This window comes from Mycteria americana, chromosome 9 (assembly GCF_035582795.1).
Source record: "Mycteria americana isolate JAX WOST 10 ecotype Jacksonville Zoo and Gardens chromosome 9, USCA_MyAme_1.0, whole genome shotgun sequence".
In the NCBI taxonomy this organism is placed as follows: domain Eukaryota; kingdom Metazoa; phylum Chordata; class Aves; order Ciconiiformes; family Ciconiidae; genus Mycteria; species Mycteria americana.
This window is the reverse complement of record NC_134373.1, coordinates 11564016-11585582: the sequence shown is the minus strand read 5'-3', so window position 1 is coordinate 11585582 and position 21567 is coordinate 11564016. Positions and strand designations below refer to the sequence as shown.

The following is a 21567-nucleotide window of genomic DNA, read 5'->3' as shown; positions in this document are numbered from 1 at the left end:
TTATGAGAGGAATTTTTTTGAAAGGAGACTGTGAGCCTCACTGTATTTTGAGCTGTGTGCCAGTGTCCAGATTAGCCCAAAGCTTTGAAGCTCTAATAATTATCTTCACTGAAGCTTCTAAGTAGTAATTTATGCTTTATTTTAAAGTAGGCTGCTACTAGCTGGCCTGCAAACATTCATATTTAATAAGACATGATTGTCTTTAAATTAATGTTTAAACTGAGTTGTTTATTTAAATGTCATGCTAAGAAACACTACATGCAATATTAGATTGCTGCATTAACTCAAAGAACTGTGTAGTGCAAACCTAGGTCGTACTTTCTCCTATATTGAATTAGTACCTTTTTTTTCCCCCAAGTGATTTTACAGTATAATGCTGACTTAATGAAATCAATCTTTGTTTTGATGAAAGTGCTTCACATCTTATAAATACACATAGACCAGACTAGATAAAATGGTAGATACAGGGACATAAAAAAAAAAAAACCTATACCAACCACATGCTAATAATAAGTGAAATAACCCTATTGATCAGGAACCAAATTTTCAGAAAGCCTGAATATGTTCCAGCAGCCTCTTCCAATAATTTTCCAGGCCCAAAACTGAAATTTCAAAATGGTTTTCATGCTGCTTTCCCACTGGTTTCATATTCTTTAATCTGTATACTTGCATTGCTGGTGATGTCATTATTTGCCAAGGTGAACAAGTCCTGCATCAGGCTCAAATGTTGCAATTAAAATTGCATTTACTGAATACACTTTATAGTTTTTGAACTGTGGAACAGTCAGTTTCACTTGCGTATCTGTAACTATGTCAGATGATCAAAACAGAGTTCTTCCTTACTGTTCAGGTAATGTGATTCCTTGCTTGTAGGCACAGGTTACAGGTACAGACAATCGCTGTTAGGGCTGTAGGAGGCTTTCTGCCCTCTTCTGGAGCGTTTCTAAGGTTTTGCAACTTTGGTGTCCCTCCACATGCTTCCCTTCCTTGGGAAATGGAAGTGTGAACATTTTCTCCCCCCACAATCCATAATGGTATTTAGTTGCTGTATAGCATGACACATTGGTTTGTCTACCTACTTTCATAGCTGTCGTGGTTTAACCCCAGTTGGCAGCTAAGCACCACACAGGTCCTTGCTCATGTCCCCCCACCATGGGATGGGGGAGAGAATTGGGGAAAAAAAGTAAAACCTATGGGCTGAGATAAAGACAGTTTAATAGGACAGCAGAGGAAGAGAAAATAATAATGATGATGATAAATGAATGTACAAAACAAGTAATGCACAATGCACTTGCTCACCGCCTGCCAACTGATGCCCATCCCATCCCCAAGCAGCGATCGCTGCCCCCCAGCCAACTGCTCCCAGTTTCTATACTGAGCACGATGCCATATGGTATGGAATAGCCCTTTGGGCAGTTGGGCTGTGCCCCCTCCCAGCTTCTTGTGCACCTGGCAGAGCCTGGGAAGCTGAAAAATCCTTGACTAGTGGAAGCACTACTTGGCAACAACTAAACCACCAGCGTGTTATCAACATTGTTCTCATACTAAATCCAAAACACAGCACTATACCAGCTACTGGGAAGAAAACTAATTCTATCCCAGCTGAAACCAGGACAATAGCACTCAGAAGAATTGCATTTTCTCTGGTCTGGCTATACCAAGCAGTCTGAAACAATGATTTCATGAATACTATAATGTGGCATCGCTGCCAAAAGAGCCAGTTCTGCTCCCCTCTCATCCCTGGTGGGCTGACCAAGGTTAGAGGAACCAGCAGGGAGAGGGACAAAGAGAGTAATTTTAGGCTGGACCAGCTCCCCAGCTGGCTTCACTGCAGGCTATACAAACACTTGTGCCAGCACAGGGCAGGAAGGGTGCACAAGAGATGAAACAAGTGGTCAGGATGGGGGAAGTTGAGAATGTTTCTTTTGCTGACACCGCAAGACTGAATTGTTTACGAAACTGTGGTCGAAGTACCTCACTGGTATCCAAACACAGAAATGGCTCCTGCAGTCCCTGACCACCTCTCTGCTGCTCCAGATTCTTCGATTCCTCAAACCAGATGTCACTTTCCTGTAACTCTCCTGCTCAAAACCGGGATCTTTTTTTGCCACTTCCACATGTTTCCAGCATTGTGACTGAAAAAAACAGCGTGTTGAAATAGAACAGTGCTGGTTTCCAACTGCAACGCTAACACTAGAAAAAGTTTAAATCTTAGCGCTTAGAAAAAGTTTAAATTTCAGGGCTTAGAAACCTTTTTGGTTCAAATTGGACAGAATTATAGGAGGTTTTAATTTTCCAGGATACATGCTCCTGTGACCTTGCTTTCAGCAAATGGCTGACTGGCCAATATGTGGTAGTTCTCACTGGTTGCCTGGTTTAAATGTTTTTGTTGCCATCATCTTAGTGTCCCTGACTAACCTGTCTTTTTTTTTTTTTTTAAAGGTTAGTGAACTTAGAATACTTGTAACAGGAGGATGGCAAAAATGTCTGTTGGCCTGTAATCATAGTTCATCACAGGATGCAATCATACACTTGACATACATACACCCAATTGTGTTCATAATTATATGGTAAATAGCTCAAAAAAGAGAATGTTTTTTCCACTTAATGACATCTATTTAGATGCTTATAAGGAAATGAAAGGGAGAATACATCAGGATTACTTTTATTAAACATTTAGGTCTTCTCTTCTTGACAATCATAATAAAGCTTCCTACTTCTGATGCTTGTCAGATGAGAATTTCAAAAGTCTTTATAGACGTGAATGAAGTAAGGCATTAAAGAATGAATCCCTTCAGTGAGATGGAAAACTATTAGCCCTCTTCTGCTGAAGGGAAATACAAACCACAGTAATGTGAGGAAGATTTTCCAAAGCCTCACATGAGTGAATGAAACCTGGATCCTGAATAGACATTAACCTCAGATATAACAAAAAAAGTATTGGCTATAAATTCTCTCTTCTTTCTCCTTCTTTAGGCTTTCTTTGTTGACCACAATTCTCGCACTACCACGTTCATTGACCCCCGGCTTCCCTTGCAGAGTAGCAGGCCCACTAGTGCGTTAGTCCATCGGCAGCACTTAACTAGACAACGCAGCCACAGCGCTGGTGAGGTAAGTTGGACCTGCCCCTTCTCTTTGGGAACCACCAGGTTTTTAGGATCATCCTCTTTGACATTGTTCCATTCACAATTCCATGTTGTGAGGGTTATGATTCTTCTGTAAGTGTACAGTACTCATCCGTAAATATTTATTATTTTATTTGCTAGGCATTGTTGCTTTTGAAATGTATGATTTCAGAGGAAAAATATCAGACAAGAGTTTCTCTTACTTTTAGTTCGCAGTAACCCCATTTAACCACAGGAGAGCATCAGATTACAGATTACCAGTATCTGTATCCTGTTTTTTGCTGTCAAAATATGTATTCTTGTCTAGCATGGTGTCTGCCAAGTATGTTGATATAACTCTGCAAATAAGGGGGGGGGAAGTGCATGTGTGTATATATATCTAGATGTGCAACTTTCCAAATAAGTATAAAAAAATCTTACCACATATAGGCTTATCAGACCGTTATGTGCATTTGCATATGTATTTCGTCTCTACTTTCTAAACAGAAATACATGGAAAACACTGTTTTGTTGATGTCACTGTGGACCATTTTCACCAGCAGCCTCCACATTGTTGTTGTAACTTTGTTTTACTTGGGAGCAAGTGTATGTACAACGACTTCAGTTGTACTTTATTTAACCTCCATACTGTTGGCTGTAAGTTGTCTTTTCAGAGGAGGGCTATTCCATGCCAGGAATTAAAGATAATACCATTTAGAATGGCATGAGAAATACTCTGATTTATCCTTTTTATAGCTCAGTCTCGTGGCAGATGAAGTTCTGCCAGAGGTCTGTTTCAGAGCAGGCGTGAATCTTCTCTGCCACTTCTCTAACAGGGCTTCCACTGAGCTGCAGCGAGTGCCATACCACTGCATATCTTGTCATATCCTGGGTGAACGTGGTTTAGTCACCCACAATACTTTCCACCCCCTGCCCCGAATGTAAGGTATATTTTACAAATGGTTTTAAATAGCATTTTCTGTCAATTTGGTGATGTGATGTAGGCAATGATGTCTTACAGCAGGCAAGGAAGCTAGAAGTGTCTTCACGTAGCTATTTAGATCTTTGATAGGGTAAAGCAAGTATTTCTGTTGTGATTGATTTATAACAGAGCAGAAATAATTTTTTTTTCTTAACTTTACAAAATATGCACTGAAATTATCTTTCTCTAGGCAGTGTGCAGAAGCTCTGCACTTAAAACAGAGAGATTCATGTCAACCGTGCTGCTGAAGTTGTCAATACTGCAAAATAAGTGTAATTTATGCCACCGGAAGTCACCATATATATGGCCTATACACAGTGCTGATTACCTGTCAAAATTTCCCACTCCATCTAGATAAATGAAATTCCTTAAACCATATTTCTACATGTAATTTTAGAAGTATTTCCTTGATACTTTTACAATTGTAACTTGAATTGAACAGAACTATGATTCCAGATAGGACTCTCAAACATAGCAATTCAATACAGTATTCCCATTCTGGGATTAATGATGTAATGATGTTCATTTATATGCATATGTGTGAACCTGAACACCACTTTTGCTTCTGCGCTTATGACTTAAGTATTGTGTATTTGCAGCTGGTTTTGCTGTTTTTAAACCATTGCATCAAGGAACTGTACATCATTGCAAAAGATGAATACTTAATTAAAAAAATTCTCAAAATACTTTCTTTGGATTTGCCTTGCCATGAACTTTGATGTTTTGAAGCCACTGACCCAGTTTTTACAGGGAGATGCTCTAAAACAAACATTAACCAGTGTAAGGAATGCCTTTTTAGCTAAAGCTGAACTGCAGCATGAAGCTGTAGCTAATAATAATGGCATTCCTTTTCCAACACAGTGCCTACAGGAAATAATTTTTCATTTTCCTGAGAGAGTATTATCAGAGAGCACAAAGATCTTGGGAGATAGTTCAGGACTTTTGCTTCTTCGTGATTTCAGAGACTGGATTTAAAAACCACCTTTATAATTATTTGATCTTCTGCAGTTAGATGTTTTAGAGATCTTTGAAGCTTGGAAGTGTAGTTCAAATGCTAACCATTATGTGTAGGCAGAAGAACTGAGAAGCGAGCATAAAGGTCCAGCAGGATGAAAAAGAGGTTGAACAAAATGTTTTATATAGATAAAATACAAAGTCCTGACACTGTAGAAATGACTGAAGCCTCAGCACACAGAAAACTGCCGAAGTTGCCCTGACATCACAAATGCTACCAGGAACAATTTTACACTGTGGTTCTACCCTAGAAAATGTTCATATGCAACATTTTTTAATCCCAGAAGGTGAACACAAAAAAATCAGAACAGTTTTACTGAATGACTGTAGGAAACGTATTCTTATCGGTTTTGGACTCATTTGCCTTGCCTGAGTGTGAACTTGCTTCTTCATCCTCCTGCTTCAGCCACAGACTTGTTTCCAGTTCAAATTTAGGGAAACTCCATTCATGCACAGAGGTAACAGAGGTCCTAATGAAGGAGCAGAATTTGATTTTTCAGAACCTTTGATGTGGATAAAGATGTCCATGAAGTACAAAAGACCCTCTGAAGGAATCCCAGTTTGAATTTTTTAGTCCCTTTTCAGAATGGGACTATTATTTAAAAATAGCAATAAACTTTCAATCAGTTTTGATTCTTCATATTAATAGGCACGGTATACTAAATAATGTTTTACTAATAACTGTCGTACAACACAGCTGATTTCCTCTGCAGTGGTTACTGGGGACAGTGATCAAGCAAAGCATTTACGTACGTGCTTAGTTTTCAGCTGTATGAGTTCTCACTTTTATGTACCCAAGGATGTATGCTGGCATAAAGACACTCATTGTGGTTACTGGCACGTTTTCAGGTCGGAGAGGACTCCCGTCATTCAGGACCACCAGTTTTGCCAAGGCCGTCTAGCACATTTAATACAGTCAGCAGAGCTCAGTACCAGGATGTGGTTCCAGTGGGTATGTCAGCATACAGCCTCTTCAGAGAAGTTCTCTGTGACTGAGTGTGTCATGTCAGCGTGCACTGCTGGGTTTGTCATTTGGTTGGGGTGGGTTGAAGTTATCATTTGTTATGGTTACTTCTGTCCATCAGCATCTCCCAATTGTTCAGTTGCAACCTGCAGGAATAATACTGAAAAGTGTCTGTGCAGAATCAAATAACCAATGTAAAACTTCTACCTTCCTAGCTTGCTTACTCTAAGCGGTGACAGGAAGAGTTGAAGCCAGTGAGCCAAGTTGTGTCCTAATTGGACTCCGTGTATTCCCAGTGATTTTTGTACAACTGCTGGGCATCTGTTTTGGCGGGATTCCAGAAAGTGTTAATCAGCTTGGAATTAGTCATTAGCTTAACTTCTGTTCTCAGTTACATACAAAGTTACTGACTTCTGTGCCACCAAGAACAGAATTTAGCTTATTGAATCTAACAGCTGTCACATTGTGCTAAATCAAGATAAATTAATCCGATTGACTATAACTGGCTCTTTGTACTGTGGCATGTTTACTTGAAAATCTCTGCTAATTTAAATCCTTCCCCTTGCCATGGACATGGTGTCCGTACACTGCAGGCTCAGCAGTCAGTGAGGATTTGATATGGGTGTTTCCAATGACTGTTTAATATTTGAGAATGGATTTCAGTGCAGTGAAAACCAAGGTCCCTGCAATTTTATTCTAGCAATAAATATTCTAGTTCGACCAAGAGCCAAGAGTGTGAGTGATAAAATATAATAGAAATTGCTAACAAAATTAGAGCTGTTAACAGTGGGAAGAACATGTCACAATCAGATTTGGTTCATAATCAAGAAGCGTGTTCCTTAAATGATAGTAGAATCAGTAGCCTTACATGAAAAAGTATTAACACAATACCGCTAAACTTAAAAACGTGAAGATGAAGTCTGCTGTCATTATTGTTCAAAACTCAGAAGGAATGCAGTCCTGTCTTTTAGTATCTCCTTGTTTCAGCATGATATTTTTATTGATGTTTTCAGCTTACAATGACAAGATTGTCGCGTTTTTGCGGCAGCCCAATATCTTTGAAATTCTGCAAGAACGTCAACCAGATCTTACCAGGAATCATTCACTCAGGTAATAAAATCAGTGAAGTCTGCTATTCCCATTTCAATACAAAATGCTAATTAGAATTAGTTTATTTCATTAAAATTAGCAGTGGAACATAGCAGATTGTAGACTTTTGGCCTATTCAAACCTATTCATAAAGCTGTGGGAAATAGTTCTTTATTGTATTTCTGTGTAACTCTCTGAAATAAGGTTTATGAGAACAGAGGTAATGTGTTATTACCAAATAAAGGTACCCACAATAAAATATTTGGAACAACTGGCATAAGAGACTTGCTGAGGTCTTCAAAATGTGCCAAGACAGCTGGATGGCACGGCAAATGTGCCCATTCATTTGTGTACGTGTGCAGCTGGGACTGTGAGGCAGAATGGCATTTGGTTTTGTCCTTATCTTCTCAGTGCACATTTAGAGAAAGGCTGTCCTGACCTAATGACCTTGGAGGTAATCTTATATCAATCAGAATTTTTAGTGTTTCTCCAAAATTTAAAAAACAGGTATCCAAAATGGATAACCAAAATGGATAACCAAAAATGTTTTTTGCGTAGTCCAATGAGATCTGATGAAGGATGATCTTAGATGGTTATATGGTTGTTATAACTCCCTTGTATGGTTAGACTAGAAATGATAAAAAGTGAAATTCAGGAAGTGGCAAGATCCCTCTTAAAGTGTATCCCCGCACAAAGACACTTCAGTTCATGTACTTGGGTGTAAAAGATGGAATAACTAACAACTTGGATATTAATGACTAAGGCTCAAATGACTATCTATTGTTCCTTGGACACTAAATTTAAAAAATGCTGGTTTGATGGTTGCGGTCTGTCCTGTGCAAAGAGCTGCCAGTGCAGCGCTCTGTGTTCCAGATGCCTATCAACGCTGGCTGGTGCAGCAGCCAGCACTGATTTTTTTTTTTTTTTTTTTTTTTTTTCCATTCTCATAGTGTTACTTATTGATCCCTTTTTCTCCATGTCCTGCAAGTTCCCAAAATTCAACAAGCTGCCTGTTTTGCAGTTTCCCAAAGCATCATGTTCTAACAAGTTTTGTGATGAGGCTTCTATGTTAAAGATTTGTTTTATTCTCTAAATAAATCCTGGCTGACAAACCTGAAATTACATACTAGCAGAATACACATTCACTAGAAAATACAGAGAAAAGGAGGAAAATAAAAATCTACAGTTTTCAGCCTGTTAAAACAGTTGCTATGTTGCACCCATATCACTACAGGCAAGTTTGTTCCACCAGGCTTGGTTTGAAATGTGAGCAAACTAATCTGTTGGGAAATAGTATACAAACTATTTCTGATTATTAGTAGTTTTATTCCTCCTTTTTCCTTTCCCCACAGTGCTTGGCTTCCTTTACTGTGATAGCAATCAGAGTGTCATTTTCTTCATATGTTTTGTGGTTTTTTGATAATTTAGAGTTCAAGACTGTTCAAAAGACTTGTTGGTATTATCAGATTCTGCTTCCTGTAGAACCTTGCTTCCTGATTACAGAATCATAATTTGCTACAAGCTGAGCCCTTCTCAAGAAAAAATAGTTTTCAGATTAAAAATGGAAGATCCAAGGGTAAAAGATACTGGTTTCTGTAACTCATTTACTCAAGACTGTATGTCCTTCTGTATGCTTACTTTGTAAATAGACTGAAGATCTATGTCTAACTTACCTGCTTTAGCAGAATGATTGAGGATTTTAATAAACATAGTTTTATTTTATATCAAGTAGGATTGGTCAGAGAAGCCATTCTGTTAATCCAAATTATTCCATTCTAGTCTTAGTCTTTGAAATTAGTATATTTCACTAAGGTAAACTATCTTCCATTATACCTCTCCTATATTCTTCTAGAGCTGATGCTTTAGTAACATTTCTTACATTTTTATAAATATCCCAGTTTCATTTTTCCTATTTAGTCTTTTAAGACCCTGATTTAGCAAGTTACTGGATTCCATGGCTATTTGACACATTGTGAGAGTAAGCAGCTCCAATGACATTGCTGTAACATTTGACGAATTAAGACCTAAGTGAAATCCCACACTACAAAGTCTTTGTGTCATTTTTTTAGTGCAGTGATCAGTACAACTGCCTGTAATCTATTTCTTTGAGGACCTCAGTACAATTGAAGTAGAATGATGATGGTATTAAATATTATTATTACTATTATAATTATTACATTGGTGAGGAGGAAGATCAGTATTTGGCCAGTGGAAGAGGACAGAGATAGTTTGAAAAGATCTCTTACGTTTTCTGTCTAAAATAATTTCTCATTCCTAAAAAGAATGAAGAGATATGATAAGAAGTTGAAGGTCTGTTAAAATATACAATGAAAGTATACTACAGGTAGAAGATTGTTGTTCAGAGGTTTTATGGTGGAGTGAGAATGTTGCATTTATCATACTATTATTAAGCATGTAGCCAGGATCAAATCTCATTGCAAGCCACTGCAGATAAAACTGAGAGGCTGTTAAATAATGTAAAAGGCTTCAGGCAAAGGCACCTATTATACATTAAACATAATTTGTATCTTAACAGAAAGTAAAAGGCGCATATTTAAAAAACTGTCATTGAAATCACAACTCTCATTGGTAACCCCAAGAAGTCATGGATTGCATTCATTTGGAGGGCTGCCTACATTAGTTAACCCAGAAGACGTCCTTCTGGTTCCTGGTGTAGCTGCCAAATAAATGCTTAGATATATTTTGTAATCCACCATTTATTTCCTCAAACCCTGCCATTTGGGCACTGATGTAAACTGGAGTAGGCTCTGGAAGTGTCCAGACATCCCTGCCCTGGGCACGCTAGGGCCATGCTTGCACGTGGGCAGCGCATGTTGGCTTTGGGTCAGCGCTGTGCTAGTGGAACTATGGGGCTTCAAGGCTGAACTCGAGTCTTGACTGGTCAACACTGTGGTTGCAACAAAGCGGGTGCTTGACTTCCAATACCTCTCTTCATAGAGAAACACTGAATTATACACTGCTGCTACAGCCACAGCTGCCACCTGGCAAGCAGGGACTGGGGGGCTCTGGGCACAGCCTGGCTGTGCTCCTTTTTCACCCTTGAATATGCTGTAAATGTAGTGCAAGTTACCAGGGAATGTATGCTAGGTCCACTGTTTGAGAAGGTCTTTATGCACCGCGATTTGAGAGACAGATGGCAAGAAATTTGGTTTGATCCTTTTGTTGAAACTGCTGTGCATGAAATGATGGGTTCCAGAAATTCATATTGCAGCTTCAACTCTGTGCAGCTGCCAGCAGCTTTGTTACACTGTCGATTGCATGGATCTTTTTTGACCTTCTTGCCACTGTTGGTAATAGGACAGTGGGGTAGATGGACCTCTGAGCTGAGCCAATGCTGCTGTTCTTATGTGGAGTTCTTTACTTTTCTGTTTGTTTGAGGTTTTTCACCTTTGGAATTGGGACAATTTTTACTACACAGGTTTGGTTTTTGTTTTCTTTTCCTCCTGAAGAGTAAAGCCAAATTAGAATTTGTCGCTACTGTACCATCATATACCTTGTACCGATAGAGAGAAAATAAAAGTAATGTACTTTCATTTCAGAATGCAGGAAAAAACTCTACAGAGATAAAGAACAGGAATCAGCCAAGGAATTATATTCAATATAGATCCAAAAAATCTGTGTGTTACTATGCTCAGAGTTTAGGATGCATAGATTCCACAACAGTGACCAAACTGGGTCTGGGAGGAAGGGTGTGTGCTTGGGTGAGACAGGGGGAGAAATAGTACAAGGGTTTTTCTGGAAGATCTCTTAAATGAAGTGTGTGAAACCTCCACTTTTAAAATCACAAGTGTGCATTGTAATGTATGGCTTGCATTTGTACAAAGGTTCAAAAAAGACAGTACCTCTTTAAACAGTTCACTTTCAGCATAGTAATGTCCTCCCACAGGGCTCAGCCTCCTACTTGGAATTCAGGGACACAGCTAGTGTGAACCTGAAGGATTGATTTTTTTTTTTTTTTTAATTACTTTTTTTACTGATTGGATGGCTGTTCTACCTGAAACAGCCTGAGCATTGAAGAGATGAGGGCAACAGGAGAACCATTCCTCAGAACAAATTAGCCTTTTGGTTGTAATATTTTGCTGCTCATACGGACATGGTGTGGCAGGGAAAAAAATGATTTCTGAAATACAGAAACATAACCCCGAGGTTTTTATGATATACCCTGTACTTTTTCTTGTTGCTGTGGTGTACATGGGTGCCTTATTTGCAAAAGATATTTTGGAAGTCTTTTTCTGCTTACACAGGGAGAAGATCCAGTTCATCCGGACAGAGGGAACACCTGGGTTGGTGCGTTTATCCAGTGATGCAGACCTCGTCATGTTACTCAGGTAGGCACTGCTGCTTTCGATGCACGTATGGGGTATGCTGTGGCAGCTGCTGAGGAGCCTTTCAGTGAGTAGCGTGTGCTGATTTAGTGACCTAATCGTTTCCCCTTCAGTACTTGGACTTGCAGCTGGGAGAGCTACAACTCAAGGGTCAGATTTTTTATTTTCATCATGCTCAGTTTCTAGAGGGTAGTTGCTAGCTTGGAGGTCACATCTTTTCATAACAGCGATGGAGCATGATATTCTGTCTGAGGAAAGGCGAGTGCAAGAACACTGTGCTTGCGATTTATATGGCTTTGCCCAGACCACCTTTACTGTCCTGTTGCATCCAGCTCTGGCATTTAGATAGGTGGTACAGTTTAGATCTCTTTGCAAGAATGTAGCCTCTGGTGCTTCAAGAATGCATCTGTTTAGTTCTGTGGTTTGGGAAAGTCATGAATGTTCATACTTGAGATACATTTTTGTTACTTAATGTCTTGCTGCCTCTTCACTATGCTGTCAAGCATTGTCCTCGTTAATACAGGAAATACTGTTACAGAGTTCAAGAAATGGGAAGCTGCTGTTTTAATATTTTTCATTGAAGCAATTAACTCAAAAAATCAGGCAGATTTTTTTTTGCTAGAATTAAACTCTTGTTTCTTCAGGTGTATTCTCATCCATTGTAAAAGTGCATCAAGAAATTCACAAGCACATTCAAAATTGAATCTAGTGAAGTAGGATTGGCATTAGTAGCAGTATTTTGAGGTCAGATTGCATAATGATAATCCTTTCTGGTCCCTAAATCTCTGAATTAATTACAGGTATAAAAATCTCATTTTAAAGCCATGATGAAGCTTTTTTAAAATGAGAATATAGTTTCTTAAAAAACCTTTAAGATTTTTGTTTTGATATATAACGCATGGAGATGACACAGGTTTTATAAGGAAAACTGAGGCTTCAGCTATTTGTTTTTAAAGAAAGATGGCATGAATGATTTTATTATTGCTCTTTGACTGGGTTTTATTCCCTCTAGTGTTCTGTTAATAGCAAAGACTGCAAATAATTCTTTTAGTGGAAATAAAGCAAATTCAAAATTTTGATCGTAGTCTGTCTTTTGTAGAAAAGCAATAATGAGTATAACTAATTTTTAAGAGAAAAGGAGCAGCAAGTGGTTCCGTAGAACAACTTTATCATATTCTTCAAATTTCATTTCTCTTAATCTACTTTTTTCCTCCCAAAATATCTAACTGAAAAGCTTTGCTTGAGGATTTTCTTCCCCTTTTATTAATAATCTAATAGTAGCATTGCCCCGAGGACATATTCTTGATAAAATGTTATCTATGCATCCATTAGTTTCTTAAACTGTTGGATGTTATACCTCAAGACTGGACTGCGTTATTGTGAGCTTATTGTGAGTAAATACTGGTGTAAAATCGAAGGTGGGCTAAGTTAAAATAGTGGTGTACTGAGATGATGAAACTTCTTTTCTTACCCTTATTTAGTCTCGGTGGATCTTTACTTTTAACAGTATTTTCCAGCAGGGTGTCATCATGACCCTTCTCTATGAAACCCTGAAAAAAGTGCGCTCTAATCATGATGACTCAGTCTTCCTGGGGTTCAGGACACCTGGGTTCTATATCTAGCTTGGCTGGTTGGATGACCTTGGGGAAGACTGTACCCATTTCCATCCCTCTGTTTCTTCAGCTGGGGGGGAATGATATAATTTTCATGTAAAGCACTCTTGAGATCTGGTACTAACTGGGTGGAATCACTATTTCTGATGCCTTTATTGCTTGGGAACACTACATTTTTTTCACACGCTTCAGTAAATATTAAGTTGCAGCTAACTAAAACCAAACAAACTAACCCCTATCTGTTTAGGGACTGAAGGAGGTGCAGTGTATCACATTTAAAAAAATACTCTAACAATGGCATTATATTACGGTTCAACTGTTAAGAAGAAAATATTTTTCAGTTTCTTCTTCTGAGCATGTTGTTCGGTGTAAAACGCAAACCATAATTTTAACTCTTACTTTAATCCAAGATTGAAATAGTGGTTTATATTTTATCACATTTTCAGCATCAAAATGTAACTTGGAGGAAAACAATGCGTGGTCATGAATGTAAAAATAACTGCCAGAAAATACCCATTAAAAAAAAAAATCTCATACAAAAAATTTTTCTAGGTACTTGTTCGGTGAACAAACTTAGTAAGAAACATCTTTCGTTTGAACATTGCTTTCATTGGTTGAGCCCTATAGTAAAAGATTGGCTTGTGATTCTTTCTGTAGCTCAATTTTTGAAAATAAATTTTACATATTATCTCAACAGTTTATTCTTATCTGTGTTGTGTTTAACATCCAACATAGGCTTTGATATCAGATCCATTCTGATATTAGATATTCTGTCTCTTTTTGGATTTGCTTGTGTCAGTTTTGGGAAAAGACTGAAATTTTTATATATATATATATATATATATATATATATACACACATACAGACTCTACATACACAGATGCAGTGATTAGGCTGCAAAGTTGTGTAGCAACTTAAAAGTTGTGTAGCAATAATATGAGGCATGAAATAACTCAACCTGAACAGGCTAGATGTGATACCCATTTCAGCAACAGTCTTAGCATTAAAGATAAAATAAAGAAATAATTTATGCCAACAAGGTTACTATTCAATACACTCAACAAGTTCAGATGTGATTCTTAATCCTGGAGGCTTAGAATGTTTGTCTCTGTTCCTGGTCTTTGTGCAGTATTGCAGATCTTTTTCCAGGAAAGTGTGACTAAGGTTATTGACCTCTTTGTAATGAGAACACAAGTTTAAAAAAAAAAAAAAAAAAAAAAAAGGCAAATTTTAAAAGCTGATTAACTATATTTTAACGTTGAAAACAAATACCACATTATGTATAGCAATGTCCTACAAAGGTAGTAAGTACTACTTTCCAGTACTTTCAAGATCTGATTGAGGGAATGGCAATAAAATATTTTGTACCACTCTAAGGGTGCATAGTGGAGACAAGGAAGCGACTACCAAAGAAAGCAGGTTGGTAACTAGAGATTTATTCCTAGAAAGTGAAAAATGCCATTAATGCAAATAAACATGTTATTTCTTATTTGTTCCTTTTTACCAGCTTGTTTGAGGAAGAGATAATGTCATATGTGCCGCCACATGCCTTACTTCATCCTAGTTATTGCCAGTCCCCAAGAGGCTCGCCGGTGTCTTCGCCTCAGAACTCTCCAGGTAAGTTGCTCAGGCACAGCCTCTGTGAGGGCTGTATGAAGCCATTTCTTATACATTGTAAGGACCAGTTCCAGATCAGTAAAGTCAGTAGCACACTCTGCTGCCTTGCCGGAAGTCGGAGAACAGAAACAATAGACAAATTGTTTGACTGTAATTTTTTGTTTGCTTTCCAAATTGAAATTCACGGCAGCCTAAAGCCAAGAACCCACTATTTGGAAACTAGAACCTATTCCCCTTTGCAGTTCCCAACTTTTAGACAGGTAATGTTACATGAACTGACGCACCTTCTGAGTGGTCAGTGAGCTTGTCACTGCAGTACTTTCATTATGATGGTATCTGTAAGATACTGCAGTAGAGCCAGTCCCATAAGTTACTTTACATTATGCTGCGTGTAATGACTTCCTACCTTTCTGAAGATCCAAGTTCTGTTGCTCCAGCAACAACAAAGATTTAGTCCTATTTTTGAGCAAAGTCAGCAAGTGTGATTGCATTTGTCAAACTTGAACCTTTGCCTTGGGCTCACAAGATGTTTTGCTGGTAGAAAAGACTGGTGTATGTATTACAACTTCAGAGGTTGTGATTTTGTTCTGACTTGTAAAACATGCAAACTTGTTTTTCACTCAAGTGAAACAACTGACTGCTCATGCCAGGATTCTGATGCCTAGAGAATTAAAAATACGAGATCTAATAACTGTACATTAAAATGCCAGTGTTAGTGGGGCTGTAGGGCAATGAGTGACAATTTTATGTAAAGCTAGATTGTTGTCCCTTAACATTAGTTCAAAAGATAGGATATTGCAGCTGTCTGGAAATACGCATCAGAATAGAATGAAATTGATATTTCACATATTAACTAAGTTGTGGATCAGAACTAAATTAGTTCAAATATGACAAGTTCCATTTGACCTCTGAAGGCTAAGTACAGCAATTTGAAGTTCATAGATGTCACTGTTCTTAGTTTTCTCAAGAAGATAATAGGTAAGTAAAATAAAATCACTGCAGTAAATCAGAAGTGGCTTAAGGGGATTTCTACAAATTTGAGAACAAAAGTATAGATAAATAGAGAACCTTTGGAATGTAAGTAACTCTAGGTAGTTCAAGACAGTAAGAAAATTTTATCAAAAAAAGTACTGTGATTTTTATGGGCATTTTCCAGTCCACAATCATAAAAAGCTTTACCTTTTCAAGAAACCAGATTAAAACCATTCATAAACATGTCCTGAGTGGTAGCTTTTCCTTCTACTGGACACAGGATCTCAGTAGGACCTATTTGAAGAAACTATCCGAAGACTTTAATGACCTTACGGCATTCTGAAAAGCAGCAAAATATAATATTCACATGTATTGGTATTTTGCATACATATATGGTTTAGATTTAGCTGTTTCCCTTTGTTGAAAAGAAAGGAAGAATGAAATCTGCATGTATGCATCTTATTTCCAACTGCAAACCTGATGGTTTTTTATGAGTAAAAACAGTTTTGGCTTTCAGAGTTACAATTTCTTCATTACTAGTGCATGCACCAAAGCATGCTGGGTAGGGCTTCACTCCAACAAAGTAATTTCAAAATGCATTCAATCTTTAATGTGTGATATTCTCATCTATGCCTCAAAGCAGTAGCACACAGTAAAGGATGAACAGCGATGGTTTTAGTCCCGTTGTCCTTAAAATTGTAATGTCTATTCTATTTCACAGAAAATTATAGAGAGACCATTGAATCTCCCTGTCAGTCTGCGAGTATGCATGTTTGTGTTGGTGTACAAATGACTTTTTTGATGAGAAATTGTAAATAGCCCATCATTTCTATGGAGGCTCTGTGTTTTTTCATCAGCTAAACTGGCTGTGCTGCACTGCATGAGGTTGCATGTTAAGGATTCATTGTTCAGACCAGTCACAATTGGTCGTACTTTCTCTTTTGGGAAAGATGAATATACAGTCACAAAGCTACTCTTTATACCTGCTTTAGAAATATAACCTCTTTGAAAATCAAATATGATTATCACATCACTGGCGTTTTTTAGCTCTTCCATTAACATCTTTTGTTCTCAAGGCGGAAGTAATCACTATAATTGCCCAGGAATTTCTTGGCATATGCATCTGATTTGCAATGAGGACTTGTCATGTGCTTACAGAATAATATACTGCTGATTTCTGAACCGTGAAGTCATGTGTTACCAGATTTATGTTCTGCGGTATCTCTGAGCAAAAGCTTCCTTCAGGGGTTAAGATTAAAGTATGCTTTTGTTGCATTTTTTTGGTGACTACATTTTTGTACCTACTTTGACCCAAAGCGAAATAAACAAATTAGGGGGGAAAGGCCAATAATTAAAAGGCTGTTTACAGTTTCAAGTTTCTGTAAGTTTTCTAGAGAGTTCAGCTGAGGGTACCATTAGAAGCCCTTGGTGCTCTCAGTAAAAGAGGATAACCACTATAGATTAATCAGTGACCATGATTTGTTTTTCCAGAGGGGTCCTGCATGTCCCGTTGGAGCTCTGAGGATTCCCTGACACTTTCTATTCCTCCCACACATCACTCTAAGCCTAGAACAAGTGGCAAGTGTCTTTCTGGTCAGACAGGTCTTTTAAAGACCTGTAAATGGCATTCAGTGTTAATACTAATCTCGCTTGTTCTCTCTCTGATCTCTGCAGAGAGATCAACTCTGCAGCTTCTTCCAGCAGCCATTTCCGCAGGATGTGCTCGTCGCCTTTTCCGTCAGACCCATATGCTTTGTGGCTAAGCAAGCTGCTCTCTTTTCCCCTGGTCTCTGCCCACAGACTGAACGGATACACGTTCTCTCTCTTTCATGACCTGAAGCGTTATGTTCTCATGCCTTCACCCATAGTAGCAATAAATGTTTCTGTATTGGCTTAGTTTCAGACAGGGAGCCAAAAGAAAACTCGCATAAGGAACTGATTGTCACTTAAAAGACAGAAGTCTACATATACGGGCTTCTAAACCATTCATTTCTATTTCCAATGCATTATGGGCCTGTTAGACGACCACCAGTTGCAGATAAGTAGTTGGCAACCTATGTATACTGTAGGGCATGAGACATTTTAAATGTCCTCCGAGTTTTTTGTGGGGGATGTCTACACAGCCATGCAGGGGAGGAATTTAATGTTAAAAAACTAGGGGTGAGAAGATGAATGTAAAAGGGCTAGGATTAACTGCCTCTTTGGCATGCTGTCTTGCAATCAAATCAATTGAAGTAATTTATTCAGGGAGGCAGTGGAAATTCTAATGGTTCTAATATTCAGAATACATCAGACTACACACCTAATTTGTATATACGAGACTTGTACATGCAGATGTGGGGGTATGCCATTTTTTTGGCATACAGATCTTATCTCTCCTTGCTTTTAAGAAATTGATCCTCAAAAACAGTTTTTCAAAAATAAATTCACTTAGATGACCATCATGTATGTTCCTGCAGTCACATGTGAAAAGTTCCACAAACTTAGATTTGGTAGTCTCTCCATTCTTCCAATATTTTTCTTCCTTTTACTTCCCCAAGGAAAAACTTCCACTAGGGAATTTCCAAAAGTCTTCCTTCTTCAGCTTGATGCATTCAACAGGGGCACAGCAGAGTACAGTCTGTTTATGGTTCATTTCTGAGTTCTTGTTTTTCCTGTTAATATTAAAACCAGAACAAAGCAGAACATTTATTGCAGGTTAGACGTACAGTGTACCTGACAAACAAAAGTTAAGTCTTTCCAGTTGATCGTGCTGTTTTTTTAATCCATCTTTTGCACTGACCTGGATTTGCTCTTTTAAGACTTACTTTAGAAAGATGATACTATTGGAAATGAGCAACCAAAAAGTCTTGGATGCAGAGCAGATTTGAAGATATGCAGCTTTTACTCTTTATAAAGGTGACTAAATCAAACACATACCATGCCTTTTGCTATTAAGGAGTCTTTTCAGTAGAGGATGGGACATTAATCAGTTCATGTCACTACAGCTCATTCTTTGCTTATTGCTTCCTGCAGGTACTCAGCGTGCCAATGCCCGAGCTCCAGCTCCTTACAAAAGAGATTTTGAAGCCAAGCTGAGGAACTTTTACAGGAAGTTGGAAACTAAAGGATACGGACAAGGCCCAGGGAAATTGAAGTATGTTGAAGAATCTCATGAAACTGGATTTGTTTCTCAGGCAGCTTGCCTTGCCTTGCACGTCTACAAGCTTCTTCCCATTAGAAGGAATGCAGACGTTATGGTTACCCTTGCACTTCTGGAAATATAAAGCCTGTCATAAAAGACTTAGTGCCAGCATGTGATTCATAGCAGAGGATACAGCAAGTTCTGAGCACTTCTTTTCTATGTTTCCTCCAACTGTATTTTCATACAAATATTACCAATACAGTGCCAAAAAGCACTTTGGGAAGAGGCATGCAGAGCAGGAGGCATCTGAATTCTTCTATTATAGCAATTACTATTATATAAGCAGTTATATTTTCTGATGTGTTTTTCCATTGAAAAAACTGGATAGGCTTATCTTTTGTACATCACTACATGTATTGATATCACAGTCTTCTTTAGTAAAGGGGACTCAGAAAAAGAAATGTTATTAAATTCTAAGGATCGCCTTCAAAAACTGCTAATATTTTTACTTCAGCACTCTGAATCCTGGAGTGCTTGGAGTGAGGTCTTCCCTCCATCATTTATTTGGTAATCGTGTGATGACATACTGTTATGTTTAGGATAATCATCATAATATACTTTCATAATTTTGTAGATTACTAAGTCTTGTGCCAGCCATCAAACTCTCATAGTCTGATACTCTCATAGTAGCCATGAGGCACTAGAACTTTTTTTAACCATTTCTTCTATTACAATAGGGGAGTATGGGAGTATGGTTTTTGTTTTGGGGTTTTTTATTTCCTCCAGCCAGTCAATTCGCGCATTTTGCAGGAATTTGTGCGGAGCTCAGACTTCATTTATGTGAGCTTGTTAAAAGTTTTCCACAACTGAAACGGGATTAAAATAGTATTGTTTAGACAGTCTTAAGAGGCAGGGGTTGGACATTGTCTGCCTATAATGTAAAGAAATTGTAAACACTTAAAGCTTAATCTAGGAAAGTTTTGTCATGAATGCTTGAGCAAATAGCTGGTAGAAGAGGATGGCATTTGCTACCTGTAAGATCCATTACATTTCTTGCACCTTTTTTCCTGAGCTATTTGCCATCATGCTGTGGATTTTTAAGCAGAACAACAGCTTGATTTTTTGAATAGAAGTTTTCTCTGGGTTCCTTTCCCAGGCATACACTAACCTGCTCCTTTTTTTCAAACCAGGACCCCAGCATAGCTTGCATACTGCCTGGGTCCTCTTGTTGCCAGCTCCTGGCCTCCCCGTGTCCTCTGCAGGATAGCACAGTGCAATCGCTGGCTGATCTCTGCACAGGTAGTAAGGCCAGCAAGGGCTTTGCAAGAGGCTGTGTGGAGGGGTAAGCTGCCTCTCTGCGGGCAGCAGCAGCTCCCAGCTTCGGTCTGACTGACTTATCAAACGCACACATAAGGCAGTGTTTGAATATAAAGCAAGCTAAGTTTCAGGAAACTAATTAAACACAGTGTTTTGGCAGAAGATAAAATGTTTAAGTAAGGAGGATTCTTTCACCTCTTATTTTAGATCTTTATGACACTTCCTCACTTTCACAATTTTCCTTTTAGAAGGTACGTTATGTTTTCACATGTGATGCTTCAGTCTGGTTTTGGACAAACAATTGCCATTACTTCTAGACTTTTTATCCCCAGTGTAAGTATGACGGGACAATGTAGGGATGTGTGATTCTGGAGTTACCATTCAGTGACTTTCCCATGGTTTTATGTTTTTCCTAGTTAAGAGATTGATTTTTACATAAAAGGTTAGATTCTTGCTTACAGTAAGACTGATTTAGAGGCCCAGCCTTCCAAAAGGATTTTAAACTTAATGAAAATGCCCACTTCAGGACCCTTCTCACTGAAGCCTTTAATTTAAGGAAGGACCAGCATAGAAAAAAATAAAACTATGCTTCTTTGTATGAGAGACATTTTATTGAAATCTAAATTAGATCCTTGAGGGAGATAGACTAACAGACAGTAGCTGCCTCATCTGGATCAAATTATCCAGCAGAAACATGTATCTCTATGAAGTCACCCTGTTACCTTGCAGTGTAAATAGATGTTTCCAGCTGTGGTTTATGTTTATGAATTGCTGTTTCAAAATTATTTTGCTCTTCAGATTAATCATCAGGAGAGATCACTTGCTAGAAGATGCCTTTAACCAGATCATGGGCTACTCAAGAAAAGACCTGCAGAGAAATAAACTCTATGTCACGTTTGTTGGGGAAGAAGGGTGAGTAGAACGGGGAAGTAAATGTGATCTCAAAACTCAGTGTATCTTGCAGCTGCTGTTTCACCAAACTTCTTGTGGTCTAGAGTGAAAAGAGGAAGGATTACAGTCAGGAAATGCCACATACATAAGCCTAGAACATACAGCTGTTCAAGATGACTTTTTAGGCATTGTGAAATGTAACGTATCCTGCCTTTGCAGAAGTAATGCATGTGTTTATGTGAATTTTCATAATAGTTGGTATGTGTTTCAGAATGTTGCTGGGAAAGCAAAGAATAAACAAACAACTTTCTCGTGTTATTCATATTTCTTTTCTGTCAGTGCTGACATTATATCTCCAGTGCTTGTTAAAAGACAGCTGCCATTTGTTGGAGGGAGGGTGCTTCAAGAGTAGGCTCAGTCCTTAAGTCAACTCAGGTCTGAGACAATGGGAGCTGAAAGCCCTCAGTGCTACAGGAGGTGCTCACTGCCTCTCCAGCCCAGGGCCTGTGTCACAAATAAAAGCAACTAGGCTGT

General features: G+C 38.4%; 1 protein-coding gene across 4 annotated transcripts in view; it reads left to right on the top strand.

The window, feature by feature from the left end:
- HECW2 (HECT, C2 and WW domain containing E3 ubiquitin protein ligase 2) overlaps window positions 1-21567 on the top strand; it is a 180468-nt gene that overhangs the window by 136028 nt on the left and 22873 nt on the right. For all 4 annotated transcript variants that reach the window (XM_075512479.1, XM_075512476.1, XM_075512477.1 and 1 more), the window contains 7 exons: window positions 2977-3111; window positions 5950-6052; window positions 7078-7174; window positions 11419-11502; window positions 14620-14729; window positions 18717-18837; window positions 20941-21054. In XM_075512479.1, the coding sequence (XP_075368594.1) occupies window positions 2977-3111; window positions 5950-6052; window positions 7078-7174; window positions 11419-11502; window positions 14620-14729; window positions 18717-18837; window positions 20941-21054 (764 nt within the window). The remainder of the gene's footprint in view (window positions 1-2976; window positions 3112-5949; window positions 6053-7077; window positions 7175-11418; window positions 11503-14619; window positions 14730-18716; window positions 18838-20940; window positions 21055-21567) is intronic.